Below are 19,160 nucleotides of genomic sequence, written 5' to 3'. Positions count from 1 at the left end.
TTACTAAAATGAGACAGTTTAACTAGAAATAAGACAAACTTTCTTGTTAAGATTTTGAGTTTTTGCAGTGTAGCTACAAAATTATATAAGCTAAACTCAGCCTTCAGCCGGGTGTCTCCAAATTCACATTTGATCATATCTACAGTGCGTGATATGACACAGTACAGCAAATGTATGTTGCAAAATTTCAAAGTATTGAAATAGTAGCTCTGATTTTAACCTATTCACTACAACATTCTCCTGAGTTCCATATTTCTTAATGTATCTCCGTTTTTAATTATAATTTCAGAGTTAGGCTGCATGCATGTTGCTACAATGAACTGATTAAATGAAGTAAGCAATGCTTCTTATTTTAATGCATGCATTTGATAGTTAATAAGAATAAGCATAGATAATTTATCGTTATAAAACTAAGTCATTACCAGAAAAATAACTTGTAATGAGACATTTTAACTAGAAATAAGACAAATATTCTTGTTAAGATTTTGAGTTTTTGCAGTGAGGAATCGTCTGGGCTAACAGCAGAGCACCAGTAATGTTATTGTTGAGGCTCCTACAGCTGAAATATACATGTACATATATGCATATAACATAAAAATGGCTAAATCAAGTACATCTTTGTAACAATATTGGGAATATAAAAAATGAGAATAGATGATTTTGTCAGGAAGTCTCACACTACTGTGTACAGACTTGTTTCATAACAATTCAACAGTGCGGCATGAAACTTAATCCAAAATGAAACCTACGATGTCGTAACACAAACATAGTTAATACAACTGACTGGTTATTGATGAGGTCTGAGTCATGCTCAGCAGAAGCTAATTGCAGATGATTATTTAGGAAAGAATCTGACACATTATCTATGATTAACAGTCATACATTGTCATGCTTATTTCCTTGTTTCTATGTGTCATCCCCAAGTGCTTTGACCTTTAAAAGTCACCTTAGAACAGCACGCCTCAGGAACTTCAGTGTCATATATGACATTTGCAGTTTTTCTTGTGTTACCAGCAAAGCACATGACAAACCGAAGAGTCCCTTCTCGTCTGGCCTTGTTCAAGCTTTCCCTATACTTCATCTTGGTTTTAACCAAATAGTCATCTTTTAAATACGCAACACAGTGTGACAAAACATCCTCCTTTAAGAGAGAATTGCTGCTTAAATAAAATAAATAATAATAATAAAAGTAATAAAGCTCACAAGTTCACTACTCAGCTTCCAGGTCATAAACGGGATAAACAGTCTTAACATTATTTTGAAAGGCAAAGTAGCAAAGTCAAAGAATCATGAGACAGTGTATCATCTGTAGAGAGAAAATAATAAAAAACTTATTCGAGAAAAAAACAGTCATTAAACCTTTCCTCAAATTGTTATAATAAATTGTAAATATTTTTTTTTCATGGGTTAAAATAAATTTTTGCCTTAACTCAAGTAAGACTGTTGTTTCAACAGCAGTCAGCTGCAGACTGGGTCCAAGTGCACTAGTCGCTAATACAAATATGGCTTATGTGGTCCCTTGCTTGGAAAAGCTACTGAGATTAGCGTTGTGTGTGTACATGCATACAGGACTGTCTCAGAAAATTAGAATATTGTGATAAAGTCCTTTATTTTCTGTAATGCAAAAATGTCATACATTCTGGATTCATTACAAATCAACTGAAATATTGCAAGCCTTTTATTATTTTAATATTGCTGATCATGGTTTACAGTTTAAGAAAACTCAAATATCCTATCTCAAAAAATTAGAATATTCTGGGAATCTTAATCTTAAACTGAATCCAGAATGACATTTTTGTTTTTTGAATTGCATTACAGAAAATAAAGAACTTAAAGAACTTTATCACAATATTCTAATTTTCTGAGACAGTCCTATATATATATATATATATATATATATATATATATATATATATATATATATATATATATATATATATATATATATATATATATATATATATATATATATATATATATATATATATATATATATACATATATTGATTGATTGATTGATTGATTGATATATTTTATTTGGTCACGTTGTAAAGTTATTTGTCGATACAAAGTTTTTTTTCATGTAGATCGAGGACCAAAAGGTGTAGACAGAAGCCAAAGCTTATTTTGTCTACCCTTTTAACATAATATAACCACTACAGTGCAAGATTTGAAAAAAACTAAACTAAACAACTACGTGAGAGGGAAAATAAATAAATAAATATATATATTCATACATATATATATATACATATATATATATATATATATATATACACATATATATATATATATATATATATATATATATATATATATATATATATATATATATATATATATACATATATACATACATATACACATACATATACATACACATGCACATACACATGCATACATACACATGCACATACACATGCATACCCACATACATATGAGATAAAGAAAGAAAAAAGTAAATAAATAGGAAAAAGAAATAATGTTGCTCAAACTGGCCTATCTCGGCTTAACAGCATCAAGATGTGCTTACATTCATCCACATGTACCAAACCCACTTATATATACCCATATATATATATATATATATATATATATATATATATATATATATATATATATATATATATACATATATAAACTGTAAAATATTTTTTTGTACTCATCTGCTTCCATTTACTGGAATCTACCGAAACACTAAGGAAATGACCCGGTTCATGAAAACCTGCTTGAAAACCTGCTTGAAAACCTGCGTGAAAACCTGCTTGCACACAGAGAAATTCCCGATTGCATAAGTTGTGACAAGGCTGCTCCTGCTGGGCTTTTGTTCAGACTCACATTGCAGGCTTCACTGTTGTCTGGCCTGTGAGGCAGGAGGAAGGAGAACACGCTGAGCGCTCCCTCACACTCCTCCACCGTCTGGTTGCTCTCCTGGCAGCTCGTCACGATGGTGTAGAAGTGTGTCGGGACGAGCAGGCCGTCAGCCGAGAACCTGGAGAGCATGAGGGAGGTTACACACTCACACAGAGGGACGGTGGACTTTTCTACCAGATCATTTCAAATAACCAATTCAAAAAACAGTATCACCTCAATATTCAGCTGGTATGATAGCTGCTGTTTTTTGGTTTTATATTTCTCTATATATTGTTTTTTTGGAATGCTTTACAAAAAGGTTTTTGGTACTATTTGATTGTTTGTCTTGGATCATACGGAGCCCCTAAAGGGACACGGATTTTTTATTTTTTTTATAATGAGTTTTAAGCGTGCACGTAAAACCTTTAAGTGAGCACGTAAAGTTGATTACGTGAGCACGTAAAACGTTCATGCACTCACTAAAAAGTTTCACACGCTCTCGCAAAACTTGAAAGTGAGCGCCTAAAACTTGTTCTACGTGAGCACGTAAAAACAAGTACATGGGAGTTTTGCTGGAACAGGAGACTCTCCAGTTGCACCCTGCTCTTTTTATGAATGGAAATGACATAACAGGATTTAGCTGAGCTATATTTTAACCTGGGACTCCTTTATAAGGACATTACCACTTTGCTTGCAAGTAAACAACTTTACGTGCTCACTTAAAGGTTTTACGCGCGCGCCTAAAGGTTTCACGCGCGCGCGTAAAACTCATTATAAAAAAAATTAAAATCCATGTCCCTTTAGGGGCTCCGTAGGATCACAATATCACAATTTCATTTTATAAAGAGAACATTTTCCTGTTTTTTTCTTTTTTTTTCTTAATACTGATCTTCAAAGGGAAATTAATGAATCATATGCACCTGCTGGCTAAAGAACAGAACTGGACTCAGTGTCTTTTTTCCCCTTTTTTAAATATATATTAATGGTTAATACCAGGTTTGGTAAAACCTAAAGCATATACATGCATTTTAATCTTCAAACCAAGGTGTTTTTGTGTGTCTATGTGTTTCCTTCAGCAACCCTCTTGGTAGTCTACTATATTTCATTGTTGTTGAATGAAATAAAGGAGAAAGAGGAAAAAAAATTGAAAAATATATATTTTTTTAAAGTCCTCTTTTTGGAAGACACTTTTTTGTCTTATTTTGACATATTTTTAAGGTATACTTGGGTATTAACTATTTAAATTCAAAATAAAAGTCATGTAACTAAAAAACGTAAGACACCTAGTTTATCAGTGAAAAAGAGTTTCATATCATGAAAAGGATTCTCTTGATATTACAAGAATGTTTGATGTGTGATCGAAGAAAAGAGATTCTCAGAGAGCCTCTGTTGGACAATTTGACAATGTTTGACCATGTTTCCCTCCTGTCTTATGTCTGTCTTTCTAACTGCTTTTTTAAAGGTGCGGCTAAAGCGTCTGGGTCTGGGTTACAATATTGTTGCTGCTGTTTACTGTGTGGTTTCAGCAGGAACCGCTGGCTTCTTATCAGTGCATTTCAGCATTCACGGAAACATGATGTTTGGCACTTGAATGCTGTATTTGTATATTTACAAATATATTTGCTGTTAGAGGACTTCAGCCCGCTCAACCAGCTGAGTTGTGTGAGGCCCCATCATAGTAACCTGTTCATTTCCAACTGAGACCCTGAAATCCTCACCAAGTGCTTTGTAAAAGGGTGACACAGATTCAATTGCAAACAGTAAGAGGGGTGGAACAACCTGCTGTTTAGTTGTGTTATTGTACATGTGAGAATGTATTTATATAGCAGATAGAAAGGTATGTTTCTTGATATTACATGTCTTATAAAGCTTTGGTCAACAGAGCTAGTCACCTTTTTCTAAATGGGTACTTTTTAAATTAATAATACATTTAAGTTTCAATGGTTTTATGGTAATACAAGTTAATGCAGGGAACTTACTCTTTAATCTGCTCTGCGGTGTCCCGAAGACCATCATAGTTGTGGTCAAAAACAGGTCCTGAGAGAATATTTACACCATTGTTTTCAGCTGCATAACGGTGCAGCAGCGCCCCCTGCAGGTAATTCCATATTCCTGCACAGAAAATAAAGAAATGGTACTATACAAAGCAAATACTTGTCATTTTAACTAACAACAATCGTGTCACCAAGTCATTTCCTAAGTGGGGGATTAGCGAAAGTGTCTGTTAATGCAGGTATGAATACTAAAAATCACTTCTGCTGCATACATTTCTGTCTATTTACTGCATATACAGGACTGACTCAGAAAAATTAGAATATTGTGATCAAGTCCTTTATTTTCTGTAATGCAAAAATGTCATACATTCTGGATTCATTACAAAAATTTTAATATTCTGGGAGTCTTAATCTTAAACTGTAAGCCATAATCAGCAATATTAAAATAATAAAAGGCTTGCAATATTTCAGTTGATTTGTAATGAATCCAGAATGTATGAAATTTTTGTTTTTTTAATTGCATTACAGAAAATAAAGAACTTTATCACAATATTCTAATTTACTGAGACAGTCCTGTATACTGCACATGTGATCCACACTGCAAAAACTCACAATCTTACCAGGAATATTTGTCTTATTTCTAGTTAAAATGTCTAATTTTTAGTCAAAAATCTCATTACACATAAAACAAGAGTCATTACCAGAAAAATAACTTGTTATTTGACAATTTTCACCTGTTTCAAGTAAATATTCACTTGAAATAAGTAGAATCTAGAATCTGCCAGTGGAACAAGATTTATCTTCTCATTACAAGCAAAAAAATCTTGTTCCACTGGCAGATTTTTTTACTTATTTTAAATTAAAATCTACTTGAAACAGGGGAAAATTGTTTTTTCCAGTGATGAGTCTTGTTTTAAGTGTAATGAGATTTTTAGACTAAAAATGAGACATTTTAATTAGAAATAAGACAAATATTCTTGTTAAGATTTTGAGTTTTTGCAGTGCACATGTCCATCTGTGATCCAACTGTGATGCTGTCGTCCATCTGCAAATACAAGAGTGAATCTAACATTTTAGATCCACAGTTATCTAGAACAAACGGGCGGAGAAACTGAGGTTCTCAAGTCCTCAACTGTAGAAAAACGATGAAAATATTTCAATAGTTTATAAAGGCATGGGAAACACCAGCTGCAGGAAGAATATGAGTTACAAAACTAGTTACAAAACAGCGACTTTTAAACAATTACAATGCAAGTATTTACAAAGTAGAAGCTGTTCAGGTGCAAATCATCCCCCTGTTGTTTCCAATCAATCCTCATCTATCCAAACCATTCCACAGCCTTTACAAGAGAACCAATACATTCTCAAAGCCCACACACACACAGAGATCAAATGACAATGATACATTATCAGTTACTGCATGAGGCAGCGCTTCAGAGAGACAGCCTGTGTTCTGTCCTGATAAGGTTGCTCTCTCACACATAAACAATGGGTGTCAGGCCGTCCCCGCTCACGCTCAACATCACCAATTTTCTGTCCTTTGTCTCATGTGACACTGCTGAGAACGTCACCGATGTAAAAGAAGAGAGAGACACGACAAATACATCTAACATGGGCCAAATAAGATAAAACCTGGTCGGAGAGAGACAAAACTGTCTGTTTGGATGTTAAACTCATCAATTCAGCCCTTAGTTAGAGGCTACGGTCGTCATTTCTGCCACGGAGCAACATGAGCTTCCACTGAGGTCAGAGACTCACTCTTGAAGGCGGGATACATGGGGACGGTGTTGGTGATGAGAGAAGCGTCGTATCTGGACTCTGGAGATGTTGCCAGCTCTGTCAACACAAAGATATACAATAAGCGTTGATATAAAGCGCATCTGGCAGGGTGTTGATACTGAGCATCACCAGCAGTACTGGAGTTGAGGGGGGATGAGGGGGGATGGCATCCCCCCTGAAATAATAAACGGTCCAAATCATCCCCCCTGTAAAACTGCCATCCTGTCTTTCCATCCCTTATGTCATTTCATCAATGAATGTGGTTTTTACTGCTATTTCAACATTTAGAGTCATCACCAGAAAAATAACTTATTTGACAATTTTCACCTGTTTCAAGTAAATTTTCACTTGAAATAAATAGAAAAATCTGCCAGTGGAAGAAGATTTATCTTCTCATTACAAGCAAAAAAATCTTGTTCCACTGGCAGATTTTTCTACTTATTTTAGGTGAAAATCTACTTGAAACAGGTGGAAATTGTTGTTTTTTTTTACCAGTGATGAGTCTTGTTTTAAGTGTGATAAGACTTTTTTACTAAAATGACACATTTTAACACAAGACAAATATTCTTGTTAAGATTGTGAGTTTTTGCAGTGATCCATGTTACTTATCCTGTGAAGGACAGAGTCATATTGATAAGTTCAGAAAAGTGTTTTTTATTGTTGTGTTTTGATGTATTTGATGTAAGCCCAGTGGATATTTAAAGTTTACAGAAGGCTGCATTTAACTGCTGCTATGTCATTCCTGCAGTATTTCTGCAGGTGTTTTGGTCAGTGCTATTATTTGTAATATATTATATTATTTGTAATCAGCACAAATTATCTGTCCCCACATGATAAAATCCACCATCCCCCCTGATTTTATTTTACAACTCGAGTACTGGTCACCAGTCATGGAGAGCGACGTCACCTGGAGGGAAGAGGAAGCCGTGGGTGAGCTGGCTGCTCTGGCCGTAGGATGTGCAGCTCTGGCTGTGATCAGGGGAAACTCTTGGATCCACTTGAATACACTTTGTGCTTGTTGGAGAATCGTTCGGGACAGGAGTCATGTCATCCTGGGAAAAAAGACCAATATGACACAGAATGGTTTAATGGTTACTACACTGTAGTAATGAAAGAAAATACAGACAGAATTCATCTTCAGAGTTCAGATCTGATAAATGATTGCATCTTTATGTGGATGGGGAGTCATCCTGCCTCTTTTATGCATTATTTCCTCAAAACTAACTGCAACCTGATTGGTGACAAACAAATGTGATTTGTTTAAACACCTACAAAATGTACACAAACCACTAGTGTAATGGTTTCGTGAAGAAATGTGCTGTTCATCTTTTTCGATGATGCTACATGATTAATGACTTTTCCTACGGAAGAGTATTAGGGCAGGAGAAAAATAAAAATAATATTATAATAGAGGAGGAAGATTTTTTTTCATTATGCACTTCAAGAAAAAAGTCAAAATGTCGAGATTAATGTTGAACTACAATTTTGACTTTATTCACGAAATTGTATTTCAACTTGATTCTAGAAATTTCGACTTTATTCACGAATTTTCGACTTTATTCTTAAAATTTTATTTCAACATTATTCTCAAAATTTCAACTTTTTTCTCAAAATTGTATTTCAACATTAATCTCAACATTTTGACTTTATTCTCGACATTTCGACTTTTTACTCGAAGTGCACAATAAAAAAAAATCTTCCCCTCTCAAATATTTTTTCTCCTGCCTGGCCCTAATACTCTTCCGTATTTTTCCCCCTCATGTTTAAGGATTATTTAATTCCGATTCAAATATTTGCAGAGGATTTAGGATTTCCATGGCTTTCTTGGTATAAACTCTGAAAAGTCCACCAGTGTGTGTTTACCTGTCGCGGAAGTGTGTACGCCGTCCACAGAGGCACGGCCAGCTCTCTGCTGTATCCACTGAGGAACTCCACGTGATGGAGAAGGCTGTACTCCGTATGGAACAGCACTGCTGGCCGCCCGAATGGGACATGAGTGCTGTCTGGAGACAAACACACACATAAACACTCGTGAGTGTCACCAAGGAACCCAAAATCAAATTAAATGTTTGATTAAAGGATAAAAATGATCATTCAGAAACAAAAGTGATTTGCACGGATGACTCCCTTGAAAAAGAGCAAGCCTAGCTCAGCCACTACAGAACAACTATCCCATAAAGCAATGAAAGCAAGTCCCGGCAGTCATGTGACCCCCTCTCTGTCCCTATGCTAAATGTTGATGCCTATGGTGACGTATGTGTTAATGAAGTCAACACATAGTGAGTGGGTTTGCAGCTTTCAAAATGGGCATCATTTGTTGGATAAGCAGACATGCCGGAGGGGATCCGGTTCGGGAACCTCAGGATTTCATCTCTGCTTTTTGCTGATGATGTTGTCCTGTTGGCTTCATTGGACCGGGACCTGCCCATCACTGTCCAAAACCGAGGCCATGGTTCTCCACCGGGAAAGGGTGGCATGCCTTCTCCGGGTGGGTGGAGAAGTCCTGCCTCAGGTCGAGGAGTTCAAGTATCTCGGGATCTTGTTCACGAGTGAGGGAACGATGGAGCGGGAGATTGACAGACGGATCGATGCAGCGTCCGCAGTTATGCGGTCGATGTACCGGACCGTCGTGGTGAAGAAGGAGCTGAGTCGAAAGGCGAAGCTCTCGATTTACTGGTCAATCTACGCACCTACCCTCACCTACGGTCATGAACTTTGGGTAGTGACCGGAAGGACAAGATCGTGGATACAAGCGGCCGAGATGAGTTTCCTCCGCAGGGTGGCTGGACGCTCCCTTAGAGATAGGGTGAGGAGTTCAGTCACCCGGGAGGAGCTCGGAGTCGAGCCGCTGCTCCTTCACATTGAGAGGAGTTAGCTGAGGTGGCTTGGGCATCTTTACCGGATGATCCTCCTGGACGCCTCCCTAGGGAGGTGTTCCGGGCATGTCCCTCCTCCCTAGGGAGGTGTTCCAGGCATGTCCCTCCTCCCTAGGGAGGTGTTCCAGGCATGTCCCACCTCCCTAGGGAGGTGTTCCAGGCATGTCCCTCCAGGAGGAGACCCCGGGGAAGACCCAGGACACGCTGGAGAGACTATGTCTCTCGGCTGGCCTGGGAACGCCTCGGACTCCCCCCGGAAGAGCTGGAGGAAGTGTCTGGGGTGGAAGTCTGGGCATCCCTGTTTAGGCTGCTGCCCCCGCCACCCGGGAACGGATAAGCGGAAGATGGATGGATGGATGGACATGCAGTTCTGCTGTTTTCATTTGTTTAGTTTGTTAAACCAGATTTGGGTTCACATCAGTTATTGCTTATTATATTGCAAAATGGATAAACATACCTTCAAATTATTCTATTATCCACCGTTTTTCAGAAGTGGATAATAGTTTCCACTTTACAGCAAGACAAAAGAGCTTTAATCATTTTGATCTCAGGCACTGAGGTTACATCGCTTTTATGACACTGTAGAGTTAACTCTTGTTTGGTCTCTGATTCAGCCGCTCTCTCATTCTCTCTTCCATCATTATGTTCTTCAGTCTCTTAATCATTCCGTCATGATGCCCACCGTAGCTCTGCGGGCTAGTTTCAGCTTCGCTGATGTGTGATTCATTCTGTGCAGGTCAAAAAGACAACCTAAACAGGCGGAGGAGTTACTTTGGCTACTTTTTTGCTGACAGCAGGGATAGAAGACGGAGAAACGCTCGACAAAACATCCTAAAATATTGCATCAAATATAATTGAAAATGATCTTTTAACATGAGAATAAGTCCCTGGGGTACAATGAGCATTAATATAGCTGTGAAGGTGAATTATAGATCCAGTCTGATAACCAACCTACTGTAGTTGTAACTTGGTTAGCAGACTAACAGACAGCGGTAAATTGTTTTTTATTAGGGCCCGAGCACTGACAGTGCAAAGGCCCTATTGTATCTGTAGGAGTTCTCGTTTTTATTTTTATCCTCGTTTTTATTGTTCTGACAAAAGGAAGGCCTTTTTGCCCCCCTAAACGTGCCCCAAAAGTCACCAAATTTTGCATGCAAGCCAGGCCTGGCAAAAAATTTGATATTTAATGGTTTGCATTAATGGGCGTGGCCTAATGGCTCAACAGCACCCCCTAGAAAACTTTGTGCCTCAAGCCCCACAATACGGTTTAACGTACATGCATGAAAATCGGTACACGCCTGTATCATGTCGCAACTTAAAGAAAAGTCTCTTGGCGCCATGGCCGAAACCGAACAGGAAGTCGGCCATTTTGAATTAATTGTGTAATTTTGCCGCAATTTATGCCATTTCTATGGCCACTTCTTCGGCCAAACCGTAATGTGCACCGAGGTGTGTTATACATCGAAATGTGGGTCTCGATCGTGCAACGATGCGCATTACTTTTCTCAGTCAAAAGCGTTACCGCGGCGACGATAGACGCCAAAAAGCGCGCCCCACCTTCATCTGATTGGTTCATATTTGATAGTTCCTACTTTCTGCCATAACATTTGAATGGTTTGATATAGAGAGTCGTGGGTGGTTTCATCCGCTAAATGTCCAGTCCTGAAGAATCTACATGCAAGTCATACAAGCTTCCACTGCAGCCTGAACGTGCACAAGGGTGCGAGGGCCCGTTCATCGCTGCTTGCAGCTTTAATTTATTCTTTTTAATTTATTTATTTTTTATTGGTTTTTAAGCTTCACGAACCGATTAGTTTCTATTGCAGTTTGTCATCCACTTCTGCTTCTTCAAAACACTTTTCTGTCTACAGAAATCCGCTAAGATTCCTACAAGCAACCAGCAGATACTTTACATGTAAAAAAATATTTCTGAAATGTATTATTATATATTGCTGGATTAGTGTTGATTATGTGTTAGATTATAACATTACATCCCATATGTGATGATGGAGGGATGGATTGCGGTCAGTGTTATTTGTCCTTGTGGATGAGGAACCTACTGTAATTGTAGACTCCGTCTGGCGCAGGACTGAATGCTTCAATTATCTCCTCCACCTTGTTCTAAAACAGAAAACAGTCTGAAGAATCAGGACTGATGACCAAAGCTGCAAATACAGAACAGTTTGGTGAGGGGAAGTTTGTCTTTGTGGCACGGACCGCATCGTCGCAGCTGCAGCCCAGGTCGTCGATGACCTGGCTGCCCGGGCCCGACGCCGGCGAGGGAGCCGTGACTTCCTCCGGCATGGCGGGCTGGAACGGCGGCTCCTTCAGCATGTCATTCAGGCTGCCGTACGTCCCGTTGTTGGGGACTGGCTTCAACCCCAGCAGGTCTTACACCCAGACGTTCAGGAGAAAGAAGAGGACGGGTGAGAAATATGACCGAGAAACATCAATTGTTCAGCCTTTTGGAGAGATTTGTATACTTTAGAGGACTATGAATAGCTCTATCAGACTATAAAGTGATGCTGACATTTCTCTTAAACTACATCCTCTCACTAAACAAGCTTTAGGAAAAATACAAAAAGGGATTTTTTTTTTCTCTCACACTTTTATGCTTATAATGTTTGCTCTCTGTGTCTCACTATCAAAGAAAAATGAGAGTATTCTCACCACACATGACGTTGTATAACTCTATATTCTCAAACTCTGGCACATATTTCTGAAATTTGAAACTCGGTCCGTGACCCACAAAGATCGTCTGCATGCAAAAGGGAAATGCACAAAGTCAAAAAAACACAAATACACCACTCAAATGTGCCCTAGTGAAAGGTTCTTTGAAAATAATCCTTTTTTCTTTACATTCACTGTTTCATTTTAAAGTGTTGTGAGTAGAAATAGGTTCTGAGATTGGTCTACAATGCAACAAAACATTATATATATTTCTATATTTTGTTTTTCCTTGTGTATAATAAAGTAAGGCAGCCAAGACCAGGATGCAGTAACAATACCTTTTCCGTAAAGGTGTTTATGTAGTGTTTTCTAAGTAAAGGTCTGCAAACATCAGTAAAACAAAGACAAAACATCAGTTTTGTCTTTGCAAAAGGGGATGTTGATGGAATAAAAGAGTGCAACTTAATACACTACCTTCATGCTGGTTATCTTGTTGTCGAAACCGTGGTCACCAAAGAAACCACACCGAGATCTTGATTTTTCTGGCATTTTCCTGAAATTACATTTCAGCTGTAAAATGTCTCAGCAGCAATTAAGTTGAGCTGGTTGAAAGGAAAAGTGTGAACACATAATATGGCAAAATATGTTTTTAATTTGATTATAACCTCAGATAAGCTTGGGACCTGATTTCAGCAGGCCCCAGTACTCAACTCCAGAGGTGGGTAGTAACGAGTTACATTTACTCCGTTACATTTAGTTTAGTTTAGTTTTGGGAAATTTTGTATTTTTAGGAGTAGTTTTGAATCACTATACTTTTTACTTTTACTTGAGTAGATTTGTGAAGAAGAAACTGTTCCTCTTACTCCGCTACATTAGGCTACGTTGAGCTGTTACTTTTCTTTTATCTCTTTTATCCACGTACGGGTCAATCTCGTGACATCACTGGGTGATTCTTTGTAAAAAAAAATAGTTTTTGCATGTTTTGTCACATTTACACAGACTCAAACACACACAGAGTTTCTATGAGTTCATGGGTTTGTTCTAGTTCTGCCTGGTTAAAAAAGAAAAGTACAAAGGCTGGAAATTTTGTGCTACTTGTGCTTAATTTATTTTTTTATTCTGTTATTTTATTTATTTTATTATTTATCAAAGCACTTGAATTTACTTTAAGATTATTTTAATTTAAGCAATTTTTTTATTTTTTATTAATTTTAATGTATTTTATTGATTTAATTTGCCTGAAGATGATTGTTTTGTACTTTTGTCTGTTTGAATGGTTGTGTTAAAGAAATAAATCAGACGTTACTCAACAGTTACTCAGTACTTGAGTAGTTTTTTCACCAAGTACTTGTTTTACTTTTACTCAAGTAATTATTTGGATGACTACTTTTTACTTCTACTTGAGTCATATTATTCTGAAGTAACAGCACTTTTACTTGAGTACAATTTTTGGCTACTCTACCCACTTCTGCTCAACTCCAACAACATGAATTTATGGCAATTTGAAATGTGGAGAGAAGGCTCATTTCCCCCCCATGTCTCAAAATCGGTAAAACAATGGCGTCTGCACCGATCTACCCAGAGATCTGAGCGCCTCATGTTACCTGGCAATGTGCCACTTCCTCTCCATCAGCAGGTGGACATCCTCAATCCTGCGGTTGTTGGCGTAGTGAAGCCTCTTGGGCAGATGTTGCTTTAGGTACGGCTTGAAGTGCTGAGTTGGCATTTTACACTGAAACAACAAACACAGCGTTGAGCCGTCTGTGAAAACAACGCGGCTCGGTTTGGTTTACTCTGCCATGTTACTTACAGTGAGGTTTGCAACCACGACTTTTGGGTCATCTGGAAATACAAAATTGCGGAAAATTAAGCCTGTTTCGTATTTTACAAACATCTGTCTCAGTCTGCTGATAAAACCAGTCACTTTACTTTATTTATACTTTGTTACATTTTCTGAGGAATATACTGGCGACACAATCTCTGAAACAACTGTATGACAGATTATACTATCATTTTGCTCACCATGGTTACAGTACAAGAATTACATCAGGAAGGACGTTCATACTACAGGTTTCATACAGAGAACTTTTTTTTACAGAGCCGTGGTTGGCTGGAACTCTATACCAGTTCATATTTCTCATGCAGGTAGCAAAGATTGGTTTAAGATTCAGTTGAAACAATATCTTTTAAAATTTAATGAATTATCATTTGACATTTGGAAGGAACAGAATGAAGTTTGAATAGAATTAATTACAGGTAGTGTAAACCCTATCACAATAAAAGTGAAAAGTGGTCAAGAATTCAGACAGGTATTGTTTATGAAGGTGGTTTATTTGACTTAATTTCTATGTATTTATGTCTGAAAAAAAAAATGATGGTGATTTAGTTCTCCTCTGTGGTGTTTGTGACTAAGGGAGTTGTGTCTATTATTGTTCTGTTTGTCATGTACAGGACTGTCTAAGAAAATTAGAATATTGTGATTTTCTGTAATGCAATTACTAAAACAAAAATGTCATACATTCTGGATTCATTACAAAACAACTGAAATATTGCAAGCCTTTTATTATTTTAATATTGCTGATCATGGCTTACAGCTTAAAGGAGCTTGAGGCTCCTTTTAAGAAATTAGACTCTCTAGCGCCACCCTTCACCACGACGGCCGTTGGGGGTACTGCAGCCAACAGTGAAGCCGGCACGGGAGAACGGGGAGAACGCACATGCAGCGTCATGTGACGTCACATCCACAGGACAGCGCGGGAAATTCGGGACCGAATTGCAGCACATTTTGCAGCACACAGCCTGTTCAAGGCAACGGAGCGATACACTAGAGGGCTCACTCTTTTGGGTTTGGAACGCTTCATCTGACATTATTACTAGAAAACTTAAAATGTATACAGATCTTTTTCATAAATCTTGCCACAATCCGGCCTCAAGCTCCTTTAAGAAAACTCAAATATCCTATCTCAAAAAATTTGAATATTCTGGGAATCTTAATATTAAACTGTAAACCATAATCAGCAATATTAAAATAATAAAAGGCTTGCAATATTTCAGTTGATTTGTAATGAATCCAGAATGTATGACATTTTTGTTTTTTTAATTACATTACAGAAAATAAAGAACTTTATCACAATATTCTAATTTTCTGAGACAGTCTTGTATAATGTATGTCTGTTATGTATTAAGTGTTAATTTGTGTGTTGTGTGTATGTCGGACCCCAGGAAGAATAGCTAATGCTGTTGCTAGTGCTAATGGGGATCCTAAATAAAACAAACAAACTTTGATCTTACATGTGGTGGATTTGGGATCGCGTGGCCGTATTCTCCCCAGCGAACCTGGGATCAGTGTGATCTCGTCTATGTTGAGAGGGTAGCTGCTGAGAAACTCTATCGTGTCACAGTGGGCCTCTTCCATACCTGACAGAAAACACAGTCATGATTTACATTCTTATCTTATGTTAATTGTTGCATTCAGTACTCGAGTTGTAAAAAAAAATCAGGGGGGATGGTGGATTTTATCATATGGGGACAGATAATTTGTGCTGATTACAAATAATATAATATATTACAAATAATAGCACTGACCAAAACACCTGCAGAAATACTGCAGGAATGACATAGCAGCAGTTAAATGCAGCCTTCTGTAAGCTTTAAATATCCACTGGGCTTACATCAAATACATCAAAACACTACAATAAAAAACACTTTTCTGAACTTATCAATATGACTCTGTCCTTCACAGGATAAGTAAGATCACTGCAAAAACTCAAAATCTTAACAAGAATATTTTTCTTATTTCTAGTTAAAATGTCTCATTTTAGTAAAAAAAATCTCATTATACTTAAAACAAGACTCATCACTGGAAAAAAACATTTTCACCTGTTTCAAGTAGATTTTCACTTAAAATAAGTAGAAAAATCTACAAGTGGAACAAGATTTTTTTGCTTGTAATAAGAAAATAAATCTTGTCCCACTGGAAGATTTTCCTACTTATTTCAAGTGAAAATTTACTTAAAACAGGTGAAAATTGTCAAATAAGTTTTTTTTATTGGTGATGACTCTAAATGTTGAAATAGCAGTAAAACCACATTCATTGATGAAATGACATAAGGGATGGAAAGGGGGGATGGCAGTTTTACAGGGGGGATGATTTGGACTGTTTTTATTTCAGGGGGGGGTGCCATCCCCCCTCATCCCCCCTCAACTCCAGTACTGGTTGTAGTTTTGACAAAAAGCTTTGAGGAAATCAATGTACCATGGTCTCCGACAATGATGACATTGACGCAGCGGTGAAGGTTCATCTGCTTCAGTCCATTCATCAGCTGACCGATGATGTTGTCTATTTCTCTCAGAGGGTTGTCCAGCTGAGGGACGTATGAATGAAACGAAAGGACAAATCAATGGCAGAACAGATCCCGACTCCTGCGTCCAGCTTCAGCGACCTCGGAGGCGTCTCACTGACCTCGTTGCTGAGCGGGCCCAGGCGATGTCCGAAGGTGTCTGGCTGCTCAGAGTGGACGGCATAAACATACGGTCTGAAGAAAGATGACAAGAGTAACGGTCAGGGGTCCGTTTCACAAAGTAGGTTCAACAAACTCTGGGTCTAATCCTGAACTCTTAGTTGATCTACTCTGAGATCGGAAACTCTGAGTTTTCGGTTCCAGAACAGCGGATTTGAGTAGTTTCACCTGGAGTTAAGCTTGTGCGTGAGGGAAATAAAAAGCCATCATCAGTAGAGCGCTGATACAAGGATTCACCATGGCAACCGGCGACACAAAAGAGCGACATACATTTTCTTTTTTTTCTTTTTAACTTTATTTATCTTTTCAATTTACAAAATCCCTTTGAGGAAACGTTAGTTTGCATCTGAAGATCCACATACTTCACGCCACTGGAGTTAGAAGCGTTAATACGTGCATATGGCGAGTATGAGAGCATATTTTGGAAAAAAAAATGAAATTTTATTGTCATTTAGATCAGGGCCGTCAATTGGGTACGGCAGCTGCCACACCTCGGCTTCAGGGGAGAATGTAAATTTTTTTTTTTTTTAAATACATTTATGGAATTACTCTGCATCTATTTGTATTGATTTATTCTATTACTTAATACATATAAAATAACTTCAAATGCATATCAGAACAACATGATGGATTTCAGTAGGTATTATCTATCCCAACACTTGTATACCCCTCATATCTTGAAATGTCCCAGCGTCCCTGAAGACAGTGGTCGCTATCAATCTCGTTTTTAGTGCGCTCTGCAGTGTTACTAACTTACAAAAATGAAAAGGAAGCAGACAACCACGCAATAAAAAAAAAGAAAGAAGGCAAGTGATGGGTCCAGAAGATATTAACGAGGCTGTTAGCCACTGATGGATTAATTATGCAAGTTCATCTCAAAGTAAGATATAAATCCTCTTATACATCTGTTTAAGGGAAATATTTGACTTTTTTTTACTCTCCCGTCTCCCTCTCCTTTTTGCGTTTGGACTTTAACTGTTTGAAGTTAAACTGGGATGTCCATGTGATATTGTTGCACTGACATAGTGAATAAAGAGTTAAATTGAGTTTGTTAGATAAGCCTTTTCTGCTCTCATATCTGCCGCTTGCTGTCCGTGGTGCAGAAAACGGATGTGTATTGCGTAAAGACCCATTGGCTGAATTGACGCCACTGAGGGAGGAGACAGAGAGAAACTCCAGGTTCGCTGAAATAAACCTGGTCCCGACCAGGTTAGGTTCAGAGCGTCTGTTACTATGGTAACTGACCGAGAGCTTAAGTTACCTCTCTTTGTGAAACAGGCTAGAGTTACCTCTCTTTCTCTGGTTTGAGTTACCTCCCTTTGTGAAACGGAAAACTCAGAGTTTCCCTCATTTCAGGGTTAACAGACTCAGAGTTTTCACTAAACCTGCTTTGTGAAACGGACCCCAGGTCTACTTTTGTCCAATTCTTTTTATCTTTTTACCGAGAGCATTTCAAGGGGCAAAGTCATAACAGAACAGTGGTTATCTATCTAGTCCTCAACTGGTCTTAAATTTAGGTTAACCCAACAAGCACGCAATATATTACACAAAAGCCGAGTTCAGAAGGAGTGTGGAAGCACTGAGTACACCCCACGATAACCCCACGATAACACGTACAGCAGTTTCAATGGGCAGAGAGTAAGACATTAATTGGGACATACAACACTTTCATCCTTCTGTTTTTCTCATTTTTCTGAGTTGCGTGACTTTATTTCAGCCAAACTTCAGCAGTCAAACAGACAGCTTCTCTCATTTGACTCTCTAAATACTTCATAAAGTTGTTGTAGATGCAGGTCAAAAAGTCTAGGTGTTTAAATATCTAGAACACAAATAAAGGACCCAACTGTAGCACCCTATAATGTAATCATTTCCTGAAAATGTAATAACGCCTGAAAATGTAATAACATTTGCACTTAACTCAATTGAAAATGTAATAAAACCCAATAATGTAATAACTTCACCAATAATGTAATAAAATATCCTGACGGATATTGTAATAACATTTTTACCAATAATGTAATACCTAGATTAGATTATTGGGAATTTATTACATGGTACTCAAAGTCTGCAATTTAACCCAATAGTCATCCTGGTGTTTTAAATCCAGTGTATATAACATTCTTAGATTCTTAAAACACAAAATGTAGAACTCTGGACTGAAAATGAACATATATATTACATTATCTGCCAAGTATTACATTATCAGTTTTGAAAGAAAAAGACCCACCTTAAAATGTAATAAATTCCCAATAATGTAATAAGGTATTACATTATCGGTAAAAATGTTATTACAATATCAGTCAGGATATTTTATTACATTATTGGTGAAGTTATTACATTATTGGATTTTATTACATTTTCAAATGAGTTTAGTGCAAATTTTATTACATTTTCAGGTGTTATTACGTTTTCAGGAAGTTATTACATTATAGGGTGCTACACCCAACTTCTTCAGAATGATCGTGCTC

At 37.6% G+C, this 19,160-nt stretch overlaps 1 protein-coding gene across 1 annotated transcript in view; it reads right to left on the bottom strand.

Moving 5' to 3' along the window:
• Nucleotides 1-19,160, bottom strand: part of enpp2l (ectonucleotide pyrophosphatase/phosphodiesterase 2-like) — a 60,416-nt gene that overhangs the window by 10,076 nt on the left and 31,180 nt on the right. The window contains exons 11-24 of the mRNA XM_061741444.1: nt 16,635-16,707; nt 16,428-16,536; nt 15,464-15,589; nt 13,983-14,014; nt 13,777-13,904; nt 12,647-12,725; nt 12,173-12,260; nt 11,720-11,892; nt 11,563-11,623; nt 8,490-8,629; nt 7,534-7,678; nt 6,606-6,683; nt 4,833-4,965; nt 2,839-2,992 (exon numbers count right to left, since the gene is read on the bottom strand). Of these exons, the coding sequence (XP_061597428.1) occupies nt 2,839-2,992; nt 4,833-4,965; nt 6,606-6,683; nt 7,534-7,678; nt 8,490-8,629; nt 11,563-11,623; nt 11,720-11,892; nt 12,173-12,260; nt 12,647-12,725; nt 13,777-13,904; nt 13,983-14,014; nt 15,464-15,589; nt 16,428-16,536; nt 16,635-16,707 (1,519 nt within the window). The remainder of the gene's footprint in view (nt 1-2,838; nt 2,993-4,832; nt 4,966-6,605; nt 6,684-7,533; nt 7,679-8,489; nt 8,630-11,562; nt 11,624-11,719; nt 11,893-12,172; nt 12,261-12,646; nt 12,726-13,776; nt 13,905-13,982; nt 14,015-15,463; nt 15,590-16,427; nt 16,537-16,634; nt 16,708-19,160) is intronic.

The sequence above is a fragment of the Cololabis saira genome, chromosome 15 (genome assembly GCF_033807715.1).
Source record: "Cololabis saira isolate AMF1-May2022 chromosome 15, fColSai1.1, whole genome shotgun sequence".
NCBI classification, from domain to species: Eukaryota; Metazoa; Chordata; class Actinopteri; order Beloniformes; family Belonidae; genus Cololabis; species Cololabis saira.
Note: the sequence above shows the minus strand (reverse complement) of the source record. Positions and strands in the feature narration are given on the sequence as shown.